This window comes from Cucurbita pepo, chromosome 7 (genome assembly GCF_057944985.1).
Source record: "Cucurbita pepo subsp. pepo isolate OVF chromosome 7, ASM5794498v1, whole genome shotgun sequence".
In the NCBI taxonomy this organism is placed as follows: Eukaryota; Viridiplantae; Streptophyta; class Magnoliopsida; order Cucurbitales; family Cucurbitaceae; genus Cucurbita; species Cucurbita pepo.
In genome coordinates, this window is record NC_141804.1 from 10,417,309 (window position 1) to 10,433,530 (window position 16,222).

The following is a 16,222-nucleotide window of genomic DNA, read 5'->3' on the forward strand; positions in this document are numbered from 1 at the left end:
AGCCCCGTCCATTAGAGGCAGAGAAACCTCCCAATCCAAGAGTCATCTCTACTGCCTTTTTCTTCTTTCACGAGGATCAAAGGAAAAGGGGTAATCATTGATGCTTTCATCCTCAGAATAGCACAAAAAAGAGTCCACATCTTGGTATCCATAGGAATCACCGAGAGAAGAAACCCAAATGTCTTGAATTGCCACCAATCAACAATGTGAACTGTTCAACCCTGTCCGTTAGAGGTAGAGAAACCAACATGCATTCAATCTTTTAATTGCTCGGAGTGGTAAATAGGGGAAGAAGAGGTATATATATACTAATCGAACTATGAGGAAGTTACCTTGACATAATGACTAAGTAAAAGCATTTGATTAAAATTAGGATAAAGCAATGATGAGTAAGTGTGTCCTTTACATCTTTTTTGAAAAATTGCATCAAATCAATAGTTTCGTCAGAGTCTAAGATTTTACCCATAAAATAGAAAGTCTAATCTTCCTAAATGTTATAATAACTGATTTTGACAAAATTCCACCACTTAGGAAAGGCCTCTCAGTGGCAATAAATCATCATTTTCCTTCTATTGCTACAACACTTTGGGCTCAATCCCCACATTGCTTATCAACTGCTGATTCCCCACCGCTGCCATTGCCATCAAAACTTTCTCTCAGACCTGTTTCTTCTTCTCCAGATTCGCCGCTACCACTCGTTGTCGCTTACGCCATGCCGGGATTTTCCCAGGGAACATCCATCTCAACAGTCTTTCCCAAGAGTAACAGCACACGAACATAAGAAGTGCCCATAACAGAAGCTTGTCTCTCAATCCCGCAGGCAATGGAACGAGTTTCAGCCAGTCATTCAGGTCTCGGAACAAATCCGAGGTAATGACGGTGAAGAAACCAACCGCAGCCAAGAGGGCGTATAAGAATGGTTTGTTTTCGGATACACTCTGGTTGAAAGGATGACCCATGTAGTTTACAGCAAAGGTAGCTACCTGAAGCATCATGCTTACCATGTACGAAACAGTGTTAACCAAGTTGGGATGAAAATCTGAGTCTGGCTCGATGCATTCGTCAGGCATGTGCTTTTCGGCTTCGTTAACTGAAGAAATCAAGAAAAAGAGGTGGATTGCAAATTGGCCTAGCAGGGAAAGGAGAACATAAGAGCAGAAGATATGTGGATGGGGCCGTTCAGCTGAAAGTGTTGGAAGGGGGCGTGCATGTGAGATGAAGAGGAAAAAGGCTGCTGTGAATACTCCACTGATTGTCGCTTGAATGTCGCCAAGCTTTACACCATCCAAATACATAACACTCAATACATAGGCCGTGGCGAGGCAGTTGAGACCGAGTATTTTAAACATCTGGAGAGTTGTCACTAGAGTACTTCGACCTTGGCGAATAATGTCGGTGGTCGGGGCAACAGAAGCATGCTTTGCTGTGAACGGCGATGCCATGGATGCATCCCCAAGCTTGACGATAGGGGCAGAGCGCCCATCACCCTCTTCATTTAACTCATCCATCAGTTTCTTTAGCTTTTGTCTTTGCATCTCTGCAGGCGTCCTTGAACGGTTACTCGCTTGCTCAGCAGCGGAATCCAGTTTTGAACCAACTTTGCTTTTTGAAGAACCTTCTCCACTTGTAAGTGCTTTTCCTGATGATTCGGATGAAGGCTTAGATTTCTTCGACTTTGCAGACCGTACCGAGTCGTCTTTTGATGCTTCTGAAGGAGAGTTGCCAGTTTTAGGAGGGGGGACTGCGTTTAGAAGAGCAATTCCTACATGAGCCTGATAAACAAGGAAATAATAAGGGTTATATACGGAAAACATTCATCTCAAACATCATGTAAAATGTTCTAGCATAAAATCTATCTGCTAATTCACATTAGGATTGCTCAAAAATACAAGTCAATAAACATCTCAAGACAAGACCTGCTTCAAAGCTCCAACATCATTTGTTCCATCCCCGCACATCAATGTCATTCTTCCAACTGATTTGAAAGTGGTCAATATGAGTTCTTTCTGCTCTGGAGCAACTCTTGCAAAAACCTGATAGAACAGTTCAAATGTATGGCATCACGATGGCATCATTGCGAAAAAAAAAACAGTATTCTTGCAAAAGAGAAAGATCGAGAACCTTAACGTATGGAATAACATCGAGCACAGTGGAGGTGCTTTGCAGCATTCCGATGCAGTCACCACCAATACACAGATCGTATGTCTCTGATAAATTCCCCACCTCTTTCTCACTGAGCAAATATATATGGGGCAAAGCCATATAGAGAATTAAAATCAAGGGGAAAAAAGTACACTCAAAATGAAAACATTAAGGACTAATAAAATTAACCTGTAGGGAACTGTCTGTAACTCATCTGGGGAGAGCCATTCATATTCCTCAGTTCCCTTCTTTGAATTGAGAATTAAAATCTGCTTTGAGGTAATATGAACTTGGCTAGCTACGTGGCATGCCGTTAAAGCTTGGTCACCAGTAATCATTACCTGATACAACAGAAAAACATGTATTTAACACTTGCCACTTGTTTCAAATAAACAAAGATAAAAATGAGCTGCACTGAAAGAGTTTCAACTAGGAAAAGCTGCAGTTATGAAAAGAAACGGCAAAGAATAAGAAATAGATTGCAAATATGGAAAACAAATTACTAAGCAAATAGCAGAATCCTATAAGACATAACTATGCCTACTAGAATGTCATGATAAATCAATCGAGTTTGCGTTAACTGATACAAATAGAGTGACGAAGGAGGGAAAGGTTTCAAGTATCAAAGAAAATTATAATGGCCAAGGTTAGCATCCAGATAAATTTTAAAATTTTTAATGATGTGAACTAGCAAATTGGAATTGATTCTATGTACCATTAGATCAATCGATATGTAATCGTAAACTTGGAGCAACCGCGGGTTGACACTCAGATTCTATTGATGATATAAGAACAAACGTAATTGAGTATACCGAAGTTTTAAATTTTCAGATTTCAAAGATTCACAATTCTGAATTTCAAAGAATACCAAGTCAGATACTTTCACTTCAGAGTACAGAAACTAAAGAACCTAGTTCGGTTTCACAAAGAAGACTCGTTTCTTACTAAATTGACGATGAAGCTCGTATATCTCACTGAGATAGTAAACCAATAAGTATTTTCTATAAGTCATAACTAAGTGGCAATAATTAGGCTTGGATAAACTGTACCAAGTCATGGGATGATCCTTTAAGCTCAGATAAGACTGTAGCCGAATCCGCTCTAATTGGACAATTGAACACCTGAAATGTAATTGATAAACATTAAACAGTAGAAAATAGGGACGAAAGAACAGAAAAAATAGCTCTCACTGCAAGCTGAATATTTAGTGAGAGTAAAAATTGGGAGAATCAATTAAGCAGGAATAAGTAAGAGTGGCGTTCAGAATGATTAACAAGAGAGACTATGATCGAATATTAAAAAAGAAATAAGAGAGATCAAGTCCCTGATTACCGCAAAACCAGCAAATATAAGGTCACTCTCCACCAAGTCCCTATCCAGGCCTCTAGCTTCACTAACCTACAATATTGGAAAGAAAAAATAGAAACCAAGGTAAATGAAGCATTCAAATGATGAAACTATAGATTTATGTCATTACATTCAAAATTACATAATATTGATGACAACAATGAAGAACAGAATGACAACGATGTAAGGAACATGGACACAAACATGACAAAATAAAGAAAATAAGGCATACCCTTTTCTAAGAAATTAGGTCATGTACACTTCCAATAAAATATGTTTTAATATACTTTTCCACCTATAAATACTTGAATAAATTAGAATCCAACTTCCATCTTCATCTACTCAATTTTAAGCAAATTAAATATTGTTAAATAAAGTGTTCGTGGACAAAATATTATTTAACAAAATAATAAGATCAGTTTCCTTCAAAATTTACATCTTTACAAAGGAAACAAACACAAAAAACAAAAAACTTGCATCTGAACGATGCAGAATTACTTTTACACAGATTTATCAAAAGAAATATATTTCGCATCCTTCTATACATTACATCTTAGTTCCTTGCGTAAATAATCTTAGACTTGATTACAAAAAAAAAAAAAAAAAAAAAAAAAAAAAAAATCTTTTTTCTTTTTCGAATATATCTTTTGAAAAGAAAAAAGGTTCCATTCATTTTTATGTTACGTGTGTTACCCCATGTGTCCCTCTTCATGTTCTAATATGGCTTATCGTGACCAAGATTTTAAAGATATTTAAATATAGAGGTGGTAGGGATAGGACAAAGATCTTACCATCATGTCTGGAAGTGATTTGTAAGCAAGAGCAAGAACACGGGAACCTTGTCGTGTATATTTCTTGTACGTCTCAACATAAAATGAAGGTATATCAGTGAGCCTCTCTTGTATTGTTTCAGGAGCACCCTGAAATGAAGAGACCAAGTTTATTTAAACCGGGGGGTTAAATCAATTATTTGCATGACAAATAAACAAACTAGTCATAATAATGACACCCGAATCTAAATACTTATATGCATGCCCGATGTGAGCTAGATGTGTCCCTATCTTGTCCTAACATGTCTGGAATTAAATAACAATAGTATATCAATGACGTTCGTTTCATCACTGTGTTCACCAAATTACATCCTTGAAGAAAATATATGGGCAGATCTTGCAAGTTACGTGTAGAACACCAACACTCCATAAATAGTGTTCATACTTCAATGTAAGTGAAGAAAACTAGGAAACAAAGAATTCATATGATGTTCCACCAAAATTTATTTCACGCTAAAAAATTTGCTACTCCCCTCCCGTTCATCGTAGCCACTAATTGAACTTCTGCAAGTGACATTCTATAAAATTTATGGCTCAAGAGAAATAGGAGAGTTTTAATGGGTTTTAGAAATCCGGGAAGGAGGTTTGGGGAGCAAGCCTTTTCTTTCTCTCTCTATCTAAGAGATTAATAATTAATCTTTTATATTTCATTCTAACCAATTAGAACAGTTTTCTTGTATTTTTGCCCATTTTAGAATCCCTAAATTTCATCTATACAATGAAATATACAAAAAGGGAGGAGACCCTCCAAGAATAATGGGGTTACAAAAAATTCAAAATGATCTATCTGGCTTACACCAAGTAGTAGATGTATACAAAATTAGAGAATATGGATCAGTGAGATTTCTCTCAATCTCCGAAAGATTCTACTGTTCCTTTCAAGCCACACGTTCCTTAAGAAGCTCCTAATCAAGTTGAGCCACCGGATGCTTGTCTTCATGAATGGGTGATGCAAAAGCAGGAAGTGAAGGTTGCTAGGTATACTGGCGTGCTGTAGTTTTATTGCCTTTGGATTGCTTTTTGCTTGGGTCATTCTTTTTCAAAACCCCTTTATTTATATTTTCATTAATTTTCATGAAAGTTAGTTTCTTATTAAAAAAAAAAAAAAAAAAAAAAATTAGCCTCTCATTTACAAGAATGTTACAACATTTGGGCTGAGTTTTTTTTTAATTCCCCGTTGTAGCATTCCATATCATCTATGAAAGCATGGTTTTTCATCCCAAAAGGTGGGAAAATCTTGCTTGTGAAACAAGGTAAATAAAATATAAACAAGTCTAAGACGTATGATGAACAAGAAGAAAAGACAAGCAGACCTTCACAAACGCAAAAAATTCCTCTTGAAGGCGCACAACAACTGCCATTCTCTTCAAATGTGAAGCAAAGTGGTGCCTCTGAACAATCTGAACAGCGTGGCCACTTCCCCTGAAATTATTTGAAAACAAGTTTTATAATTGAAACAAAGGAAAATGCATAGTACAGCGTTAGAGGAAGAAAGCTCAACTGGAAATTGAAAACTAAGCATAACTAATGACTATATTAATTAACTAAATGTTTCACCCAGAGAGAAACGAAAAGAGCAGAAGCTGATGCACAAGAGTTAAAGCAGGAGCAGAAATTTTTTCTTGATAATCCAAAATATAGTTTGAAGAATAAAGAGGATAAGATAGGTTGCTCATGTAGATGACTGTTCTGAAAACTCAAGGCACGGGCATAAGGCAAGACATGAGGTGATCGCACATTAAGTATGGTAAAGAACCTTATGAGTGGTGTATAAAGATGCTTACCCCTTCTATCTCATAACTAAGGGTAAACACACCAATAGATTTGAAGATAGAACATTGTTTCACAAAATTTTAGAAGACTCTTGGGTTGATGAGAAATATGTCGTCTTTCTTTCCAAAAAGATCTGGAACATTGATTTTGGGGGCTGAATCCTAGACTTAACTACCTTTTCTAATACACTTATTGTTTCCTATTAAAAAAGGGGGGAAATCTCCTTGACATTACTAAAACTATACAAGACATAAAACCACTCATCGGACTTCTCTTCTACACCAATCAGAGGCTCAAATCCTCTATCCTCTATTCTCAACTCATCGGACTCTCTTTCCATCACTATCATGACAATGAACTAGCAGGCCTTGCCACCAAATTGATGAATGGAAAGATGGTGGAAGAGAACGATGCATAGGACATATATGCATATCCAAGGAAAAGATCATGACGATACAAACATAACCATAAAGATATTGGTCTATTTCTAGAACACCCTTTAGCTTCTTCTTGTCCATGGTTCCTCTCTGACAAATTTGGAGTTCAATGAAGTCGCTCTCAGAATTTTAAAGATTTTAAGTACCAAGGCTACCACATCCAAGAACGTTGCTTGCTTTAAACGAAGCAAATTGGTCCCAAGAGACACCACATGTGGACTTCTAGTCATAACTTTATAACCCAATCTTCACTCCGAGGACACCCCAAGAAGAATCTTCTGTTTCAGCACTTTTTTTATTAGAACATCAAACCATGGCCAAACGTGTAACTAGTTAAATGGTGAGAAAACACATGTAAACACAAATTTAACATTATAACTTCGATCATATACATTGGAGATCAGATTTAAGACTTAATGAATCTTTCTGCAGTACATGTACAAGGCATACATAAATTCATATTTCGTGGGTCCTTGGTGGGGAAGCTTACTTTCTTGGAATGGCTTTCTCATCAGATTTGTAAGTCCAGTCAACTCCCTTCAGCGCAGCCTTTTCAAGAGGATCCCCCACCTACAGAAAAGTGAGAACTAATAAAGTCATGTTCACAGATGTAAATTATATATGCACATTGAACGAATTCAAAAAAACAAATATATTCTGGTCACTTCAGCAAATATATGAAAACCCTTCGTCTAAGTATGCATATGAAAAAAGAACTACATACAGGTAGGACTATCCAATCCCCCTCCACAGAAAATTGGAAACTACAATTATGTGCAATGAATATAATTTATATATTCACAGAAATCATACAAATTCAATTTGCAAGAATTTTGATTAATGATAGTGTGCACCATCTGTATGCCACAAATTGTTTAGTTACAATTTGATGTTCCGTTAGTTACTGTGTAAGGGTGGATTAATTTAGTTCATCAGTTCTAGTAGTTCGCCCGATAACCACCCGGGGTAATACAAGGGTCTCAAATGCTGTAGTGATTTGCCTAAAATATTTTCCTACAAATTTTTCAGGCAACCTAGTGAGATTAATTGAGGTTGCTTCAGATGGCTTTGGAGGTGTTCATAGGTTGGAACAGGTTGGACTAAGGGGCTTTTTGGACTAAATATAATTGTTTTCATTTTTTCATTTTTTCTTTTTTTCTTTTTTTTTTTTACAAAAAACGGAGAAGGAATCCACTTGTTCAAATTGCAGATTTGTCCAAATCAAACAATGAGTCCTAGTTAGATGACTCAACCATGTTGAGTTGAGTTATTTAGATCATCGGTTCAAAGTTTTGTTAAAATGTAAAAAACAAATACTAATCAAAAGGAAGACTTTCTCCATTACGAAGGGCCAAGAACAAGAGGCCACTCGAAAATAGAGGGGATGCATTTGGTCAGCGGTAGCAGGAACGGTTTCAACATTGGTGTTTCAAAAGTCTATCCAATACGTGCTAGCAAACGACATGGTTCAGATGTCTAAGGCATTATGTATCATGAGACAAACGTCAAATCAACTACATTAATGACAACCTTTTCTAGCAGAGTTTCCCACCCTATTGAAAAGTGAAGATCACCAAATACATTGTTCCAATGTGCAATATTTTGTAAGGTCCATATCACGCAAACTTCTCTTTTAATAGATAGAAATATCAAGAATGAAGTTAGCTTACCAACTTGTTGTCCACAAACACCAATGCATGGCAAGAAGCCAGAATTTCAACTGTGCGCAAAGGCACACTAGTCATGTCAGTTTCCAAATCCTCCTTATCATTCAATCCAACTACACCTTGAAACTCCTACAGATGCCAAGAAAGTGAAGAATAATAAATATCTTGAATAATAAATATCTTGAATAATATACAGAATCAACAACTATTTTCATATTTTGAGTTTGATATGAGCAAACCATGTCATCTGATGTCAACGTTCCAGTTTTATCAAAACAACAAATATCAACCTGCACAAGAAGGAACAACACAAAAATACATTACAAATACCATCATGGAGAGATACTAATACGGTATCACAACAAAAACAGGATAAAAATGAACTTAAGCAACACATACTTATGTATAAAGCTCTATAAAGGTAATGCATCAAAGCCAAAACCAAAGTCAACCGATATCAGGACTACATAAAAATAATATAAGAAAACAATGAAAATTTCAAGCAGCAACAATTGTTGGTGATAGGACGTACAAATAAAGATAAACACAAACAAGTCGAAGACAAACAACCATTCAAAGGCAGTGCTAAACACCAAGGAGAATAATTAATTATAAACAAAAGAGAAGCCTTAAACTGCCTCGACTTCAAGTCCTTGAATGGACACTGATCTAGAAATGTTTGACGTATTAATAGATAGACAGTGATAGAATTTTAGCAACTTAGTTATCTACGATTATGGGGCTGACATATCCTTACTCACAAATAAGATTTCTAGCTAGCTTGAACATAGCTACAAATATCCAAAGAAACTACTTCCCTTCTTTTCAATATCCATGAGTGTCTGAGCCAGGTTACACAATATCGACAATTCTCACAAGACAACTATTTAAGCCTACTACGTTTGGTTGTCACAAGGTAACTCTAGAATATTTAATCCTAGGCAAGTGATCACCTAGCATCAACTCAGTTCCTAAGCCCTTTATTATTTACACGGCCCTTAATGACCACATGGCCAACCTTCATCAGTTAATATTACTCTCTCCTTGTATCGACCTAGCTTGCATCAAGAACTCAAAAGTGTGCAACCATCTTATCTCTAGACGACCAAGCTACACAAAATCTGCCGTCCCTCTTCTTCCAACAGTTTAGCATTAGCTGGTGCCACCACTCATCCATGCCCAATGCCATTGACCAGCTTCTTTGGAAATGTACAATCAATATTGTTTAATACAAAAGTTGGGGGAAATATAAATTTTCAACCACATGAACAGAAACCATATAAAAATTGGAGATCATACACTTCAATGCCTCTTCTTGGTGTACGGCTTCCACCCTCCTTTTATGTTTATCATATTAACCACCCAATTTTATAGCTTTCATTAACTTTTTATTTCTAATCAAAATAGGATATTTCCAAATAAAATCTTTATAATTTTGTAATGTCGTGACAGCTGATAGAAAGTTGTCTAGCCAGTTAATGCATCAAGGGATGGACATACGAAACATTGATGAGAATATCATGTATACGATCTGTAACACCAAATATCAATTTCACATTGTATAATGAAGTAACGAGTTTTACTTGTACGTAACTGCAAAAACAGAGGTGAAAATTCACCAGACAGGCAATGACAAACTACCTTTCCAGCAAATGGTATTCTGAAAGGCTCAGTACAAAATATTCCACAACGTGCCAGAGCAATTAACGATGTATTAACGGCTATTGACAGTTCCATCGGTAGTTCAGGAGGAATAACAGAAGTGATTATAAGTGAGCAACTAAGGAAAAGCTTGTACTTGCTTCTCGTGGGATCTTCCAACCCCTGCATCAAAGTAACATTTTTCACCCTATATCATTGAGATCTACAACTTAAGCAAAGAAAAGTACGTCACCTTACCTTTACAAGAACGTAACCAGCAGCTATAACCGCAAATACAACCAAGAACAAAATAAATAAGCCACTTTCCCAACTGTTAGCTGTAACCTACAATTGGAGAAAAATGTATACACATATACAATCATATCTTGAACAAGAAGAAGCATGGTATAAATGTCATTAAAATTGCAAACCAAAGAGTGTCAAATTAGTTACCCTCTCTGTAGAAAACAAAATTGTCCGCATTAGTTTCCCTTGACTTGTTTCAAATCCAGTTCTCAAAACAACTGCTAGGCAGCCACCATCAGGGGTCCTAAGGGGAAAGGTCTGTTTCCACCCAACAAATAATAAAATTGAGAATATTCACGAGATCAAAGCTAATGCCAGAAGTTTTTCTTCAACAAAACTACCTTATCTGGTGTATGCTGCAATATTTTGGTTCCACCAAATAACATGTGACTTTTGTCTCTCTTAGCCGATAACTTCTCCTCAATTCCTCTCCCAGATACTGAAACCTGAGTAGTAAAACACAAATCTGTAAGCATTCTTGAATTGAAACTTACTTGAAGGGGAAAAATAGGCATGACACTGCATCATAGAGAAGGGGAACTCTAGTTAATGTGGTCATGGAACATACATACAAAATCTTTCAATATCCTTCTCAACCCTAATAAAGTACCCCACTGCAGCAATTATTTCAATAACTCATTTGATCACGTTAATTGTATTTAATAAAACTATTATATAGATACTATGGTTTAAGTAATGAAAAAGAACGCCTTGCTGAAATGCTTTCTAGTAATTTTATGTTATAACTTCAAGAAAACTTTTAAAATTATTCAGTACATGAAATTAATTTTTGCTGGAATGCTTACTTGTAATTTTAGGTGAAAACACACAAATAGAGAAAAATAAAAAGAGAAACACCTTCCATTGTGGTGTAGACTCCCCAGTAAGAATGGCTTCATTAACAATAGCACTTCCAGCCAATATAAGCATATCAGCAGGTACAGATTTATCTTCACCACTCTGACCAGAATTACGCCCAATGGAGACAACATCGCCAGGCAAAAGCTCAGTTCCAGGTAGCTTCACCCACCTAAGTTACACTGTCACGTTTACATGTCAAAGAACCAGAGTGGCTAAAAAGTAGGAAGCATAGTCCTAGTAGAAGTGACATACTTTCCACACCGATGCACCATTAAGGTCTGAGTATCCACTCTGACACGTCTTAACTCACTTAAGGTCTTTAACCGACTTTTTGCCATTGTTGATTCAAACATGAAAAGCATAAAAAGTGTAAACAGGCTGTAATACCAATACTCATCCAAACACCATAGTCCCACACAAAAAACCTGTGGAAAGGCAGAAAAGGTACGACCGTGTGAGAAAATAATAAAGCCTCCCAAATTAAATCAGAGTGGGGGTTGAGGGGAAAAAGAAAGAGAAGGGAGAGAATTAAAATAAACACAAATCTCATATATAAAATAGAGTCAACCTGAAAAACAAAAAATGGTTCCATACACTGCTCTTTCATTAACTTCTGGAACGTAGGTTGTGGATACTCAAATCTGTAAAGCCAAAAACATTTCAAAAAGAGACGGAGCATTAGGCAAATTATTAAACTTACCAATTCTGTAACAAGGATCAGGTTCCACAAATCCAATTCTTCACATCCTATTGTAAACAAGACTTCAATTATTATTAGAAGTTAACAGCAGTTGGTTTATTGCATTTTTGTGGATTTGAAATTCTTAAAATTTTATATTTCAGGATATAAGTACAAAAAGAAAGAAAGGGGAAAAACAGAGCAAAACAGCCGGCTACAAAACTACTACAAATTCAGTAGTTTAGGAGTTTTTTGGAGTAGTGTACAGCGGGCAACTTCCTCGTGGTGTAAAACCACAATAAACTCTTTTATGACTATAGTCATTATGAATGATTGGAATGCTCTACTTTTGTAATCAGAAGTCCAATGAAATCCAGCGACTACTCATGGTTTTCTCTGTCTAGCATATTCCTTCTAAATGATAGCAAACATTATCTGGAGAACTCAAATCACTCAATCAAATAAGTGGGATGGTGTAATGTATTGTGGAACATTATCTTTATTGCCCCATGTGAGACACCATTCAAGCACACAGCAGTCAATTATCAAATGCCCACGCTCAACAGATGCACAAAGTAATAATAAATAAAAATGAATTGCAAAAGAGAACCCACATATTGCGTCCCCATTTATCAACGGCAGCTACAACTTTAGGCTCGGAGCCATAGCCAGTATTCTTTAGATAATAACCAAAAGTTTCTTTTGTTGGGTAAGGAAGCTTGCAGAAAGTCTCCTTTTCCTTTGAATAAATAAATCTTTGTTTTCTGAAATCAAAGTAGATCTCCTCAATATCCATTGCAGATTCAGAACCAGCCAGCTGCGAAGCAGAGAGTTTAATGTGACTGACGATAAACAGAACACATACCAGAATGTTGAAAAAACAATACCAGAATCCGAATGCAGGGAACTGTACATCAAATTAATAGTTTTCCCCTTTTAATGAAAGAATATGCAATCCAATAAAATTGCAACGAGAAGAGATTAACATAACCTTTGTGCAAGGATAACATGCACAAATAAAGAAATAATTTAAATATACAATGGAAATAAAAAATAAAGAAATTCCAAAACAAAAAGATCAAAAAGAAAAGCTAACAAACAACAAGGATTACCCATAGGACAAATATCTTGAACTAAAACCTATTCCATCCAAAATTCATAATTCTTAAATTTCCGTGCTCATGCAGAACTCATTCTACTGTCAGCAGAACCAAACCACACGGATGAATATAATATTAGAAATTATTTACAACAGCCAGAAACTATACTTGTACTATGATGGACACTTGCTAGTTAAATAAAAAATAATTTGTGTTCTTATTTGTTCTAGTTATTTAGCTAGGTAAGTAGTAGTTTATGATCAGGATTTACCATAATTAGTTTGATTTCATGTTTCTAATTATAATAACTTAATCATTCATCTAATATGGCCTGCTTGGTGATAGACAATTGTAGTTGACGTTCAACTATTAAAAAATAAAAAGAGAGAGAGAGAGAAAAAAAAAGTTTGCTCATTTTTGCTAGCACCACAACGATAAAAAGTTTGCTCAAAGGGATCACAGAAGTCCTTACAGCTCTCCTAATCAACACCTTAGAAAAGAAATCATTTAACACTAGTCAATAATGCAAGCTGTTAAATGTGCTCATGTAACCAAATCCACAATTATGTACACCACACTCTGTCAGCATCAGCAGTAAATTCTTGCAATGTCTATTTAAATTAAAATCAAGATCTTGATAGTTGATATGCATATTAAAATCACTTACAAGCTTACGAAAATGAAGAGAAACAATCTCTTTTGAGCCCGAAAATTTTGCTGGAACTATCTTGCATGTATCAGCATGATAAATATCATTAACCTGCATGTCAAAAGAAGCATCGTACAAAGACATAAGATATTTACAAACTATATGGCTTTCATCTAGCACAGACTTCATTGCAATGAAATTTTTAAGTCATATTCATAACTAAAATGTTAGGTGAAAAGACATCACAATGAACTTTAAAAATAAAAAAAATTCTAAGTGAATGCAGTAGAAAACACGTCAACCATGGAGGTAATGGGTTTTTTTTTCCTCTCATTGATGAGAACCGATCAAAGATTATAGTAATACCATTGATGAGAACCGATTGAAGATTATATTAATACCACAAACATAATGTGGAAACCCACTCACAAAGAAAACTATCATAAAAAGGCTTTCCGATTTCTTAAGAGTCATGGAAAGACTATAAGACAAAAGAATCCTCAGAATTCAGCTGAACCTCAAAAGTTCTAAGGTTCCTCTCCTTCCACGTTAATCAAAGGTAAGTGTTCCGCACATCCAAAGGACCTTAGCCTTACCATCGAAATGCATCGCCAACAGAATTTGCATCAGCCAATCATCAACCCTCTCCAGTAAACATAAAGAAAGGACAAACTCATTCAAAATAGTTGAATACATATGGAGAGGGAGAACGGGAGGGGAAAGAGTGAAGCAAAAACGACATCCTCAGGATTCCTCTCACCAAAAGACTTTTCCACAAACTAACACAAACTAATTGGTATAACGGTGGTTAGTAAAGATGATATTACGGCAGATTGGATGGGAAAATATCTAAAGAGGTTAAATTCTTGATCTGGACGCTCAACCATGAAAGTGTTAACATAGCATATAGAATGATAGACTATTAACCATGTGTAGACATGGCTTTAAATCCAAGTTGTATGCTATCTGTGTGAAGAATAGGAAGGACCAAGCTCAAACGATTTTCTTTGTCCATTAAGCAATAAGATTCGGACTCTTTCTCGAGGCGTTTCAAATCTTCAGATTGATCTCTCTCAGTTACTAACAAGAGATAAGCAAATATAGTGTGAAGATTCGGTGCACTGATGTTGAAAATGCAATCAACTGGGATCCATGGATAGAAATATGAGAAAGAATCCTCAATGGAAAAAGTACTCAATAAGGGAACAGAGATTTTGACTTTCAACCAAGCAACAGTTCGTGAATTTGATTGACTTTAAAATCCAATCAGAGAAAATGGGTATTTTGTAAACTCCTACTTAGAGTCTCACTAATGAATATACAGCCTCAAATCCAGCAGAAAGATAGAGCAATAGAAAGAGTGATATGTCAGAGCTAAGCTGCACATATACAGTTAGACATACTGCAGGAAACCATATGATAAGCCAACGTCTCAAATGTAATGGCAATTCATAAGAATCATCAAATGCAAGTACGAAATTTATAGAAGAAGAATAATGATTGTAGAAGAACACCTTGCTGTACTGGACAAAACATTTGAAATCAACCGACCAACCGGTGAAAAGCAAGACCAGAACATGAAGAGCCACAAGTCCACCCAAAACAATGAGAGCATCCCCAAAGTCAATACTAGGAACAACGACAGCAAGCCAGGCCGCATAAAGAATGGCGAATGGCCACAGATCCAACCGCCATGTCCAGTGTTTCTTCCTCAACAAGTCAACTCTCTCGACCACCTTCCCGCCCACATGGAATCTCAACATCTTTCTTAGCTCTGTTACCTCAATCGGAAGATTGGCAAACGTAGACCATCTGAAAATCGAGGAATTAGTGCAAATCGATCAAGTGGAAGCATGAAACAGAGAAGAAAGTGAAATGAAGAATTGAACTGAAATGGAAAAAGGATTGAATCGGAGGGTACCAGAGAGATCGGCGGGGAAGAAGTGATTGAATCTGCAGAACGCGGCTGTTCCAGGGAGATGGAGAGGTTGCTTTGGTTAGGAACTTAGGATTCCTTACGGACCCGTTTTAACCCACCCGTTTTCGTTAAACGGGCCTTGCTCTTTTTTTTATTTTTTTTATTTATTATTTATTTAGTTATTTATTTATTTATTTATTTATTTATTTTTAGTTCACTTTTTATCTTTTTATTACAAAATCTGAATTTAATACTTAACGTGAGAGTGGAATTTTTTAACTAAAAAAAAAAAATGCTTCCTTTTTTTCCTATTTAATTCTATTTTTCTTAATTATTGATTTATATTTATTTGTTATTTTTAATTTTGTATTTAAAATATTTTCATTTTTGAGTTTAATATATTTTTTATATATTAATAAAATTTAAAGATTAACTGATTTATTCAATATAAAATTAAACTTTATTTTTAATAAGAAAAAATTTCAATTTTGTGTTTAGAATAATTTCGTAAATGGTAAAAAAGAAATTGGAAACATGTTTTTATTAAAAATTAATTAATTTAGGAATGATAAAAATAAATTCTAGCTCGACTTGACTCGTTACCATATGTGTGTTGATGCTTGTTTTTTGAGCTTGATACTGTTGGATGAAAGTCTCACATTGGCTAATTTAGAGAATGATAATGGATTTATAATTAAGGAATACTATCTCCATTAGTATGAGGCCTTTTGGAGAAATACAAAGCAAAGCCATGAGAGCTTATGATCAGAATGGACAATATCATACCATTGTGGAGAGTTGTGTACAGTCATGCCCTAAACTTAGCCATGTTAATAAAATCCTCAAATGTCGAACAAAGTATTAGTGAGGCT

At 35.7% G+C, this 16,222-nt stretch overlaps 1 protein-coding gene across 1 annotated transcript; it reads right to left on the bottom strand.

Moving 5' to 3' along the window:
• Positions 1 to 346: 346 nt before the first annotated feature.
• On the bottom strand, positions 347 to 15,479 carry LOC111798428 (putative manganese-transporting ATPase PDR2). The gene is made up of 22 exons (XM_023681558.2): positions 15,354 to 15,479; positions 14,947 to 15,244; positions 13,451 to 13,543; positions 12,298 to 12,500; positions 11,573 to 11,645; positions 11,257 to 11,429; positions 11,002 to 11,173; positions 10,485 to 10,589; positions 10,291 to 10,401; positions 10,096 to 10,182; positions 9,838 to 10,020; positions 8,436 to 8,486; positions 8,200 to 8,325; positions 7,020 to 7,099; positions 5,633 to 5,741; positions 4,281 to 4,409; positions 3,475 to 3,540; positions 3,192 to 3,263; positions 2,332 to 2,483; positions 2,122 to 2,233; positions 1,917 to 2,033; positions 347 to 1,772 (listed from the first exon to the last, which is right to left on the bottom strand). Exons 2-22 carry the CDS (start codon positions 15,193 to 15,195, stop codon positions 657 to 659), a joined length of 3,579 nt encoding a protein of 1,192 aa, XP_023537326.1. The 5' UTR covers positions 15,196 to 15,244; positions 15,354 to 15,479; the 3' UTR covers positions 347 to 656.
• Between the last annotated feature and the right edge of the window lie 743 nt (positions 15,480 to 16,222).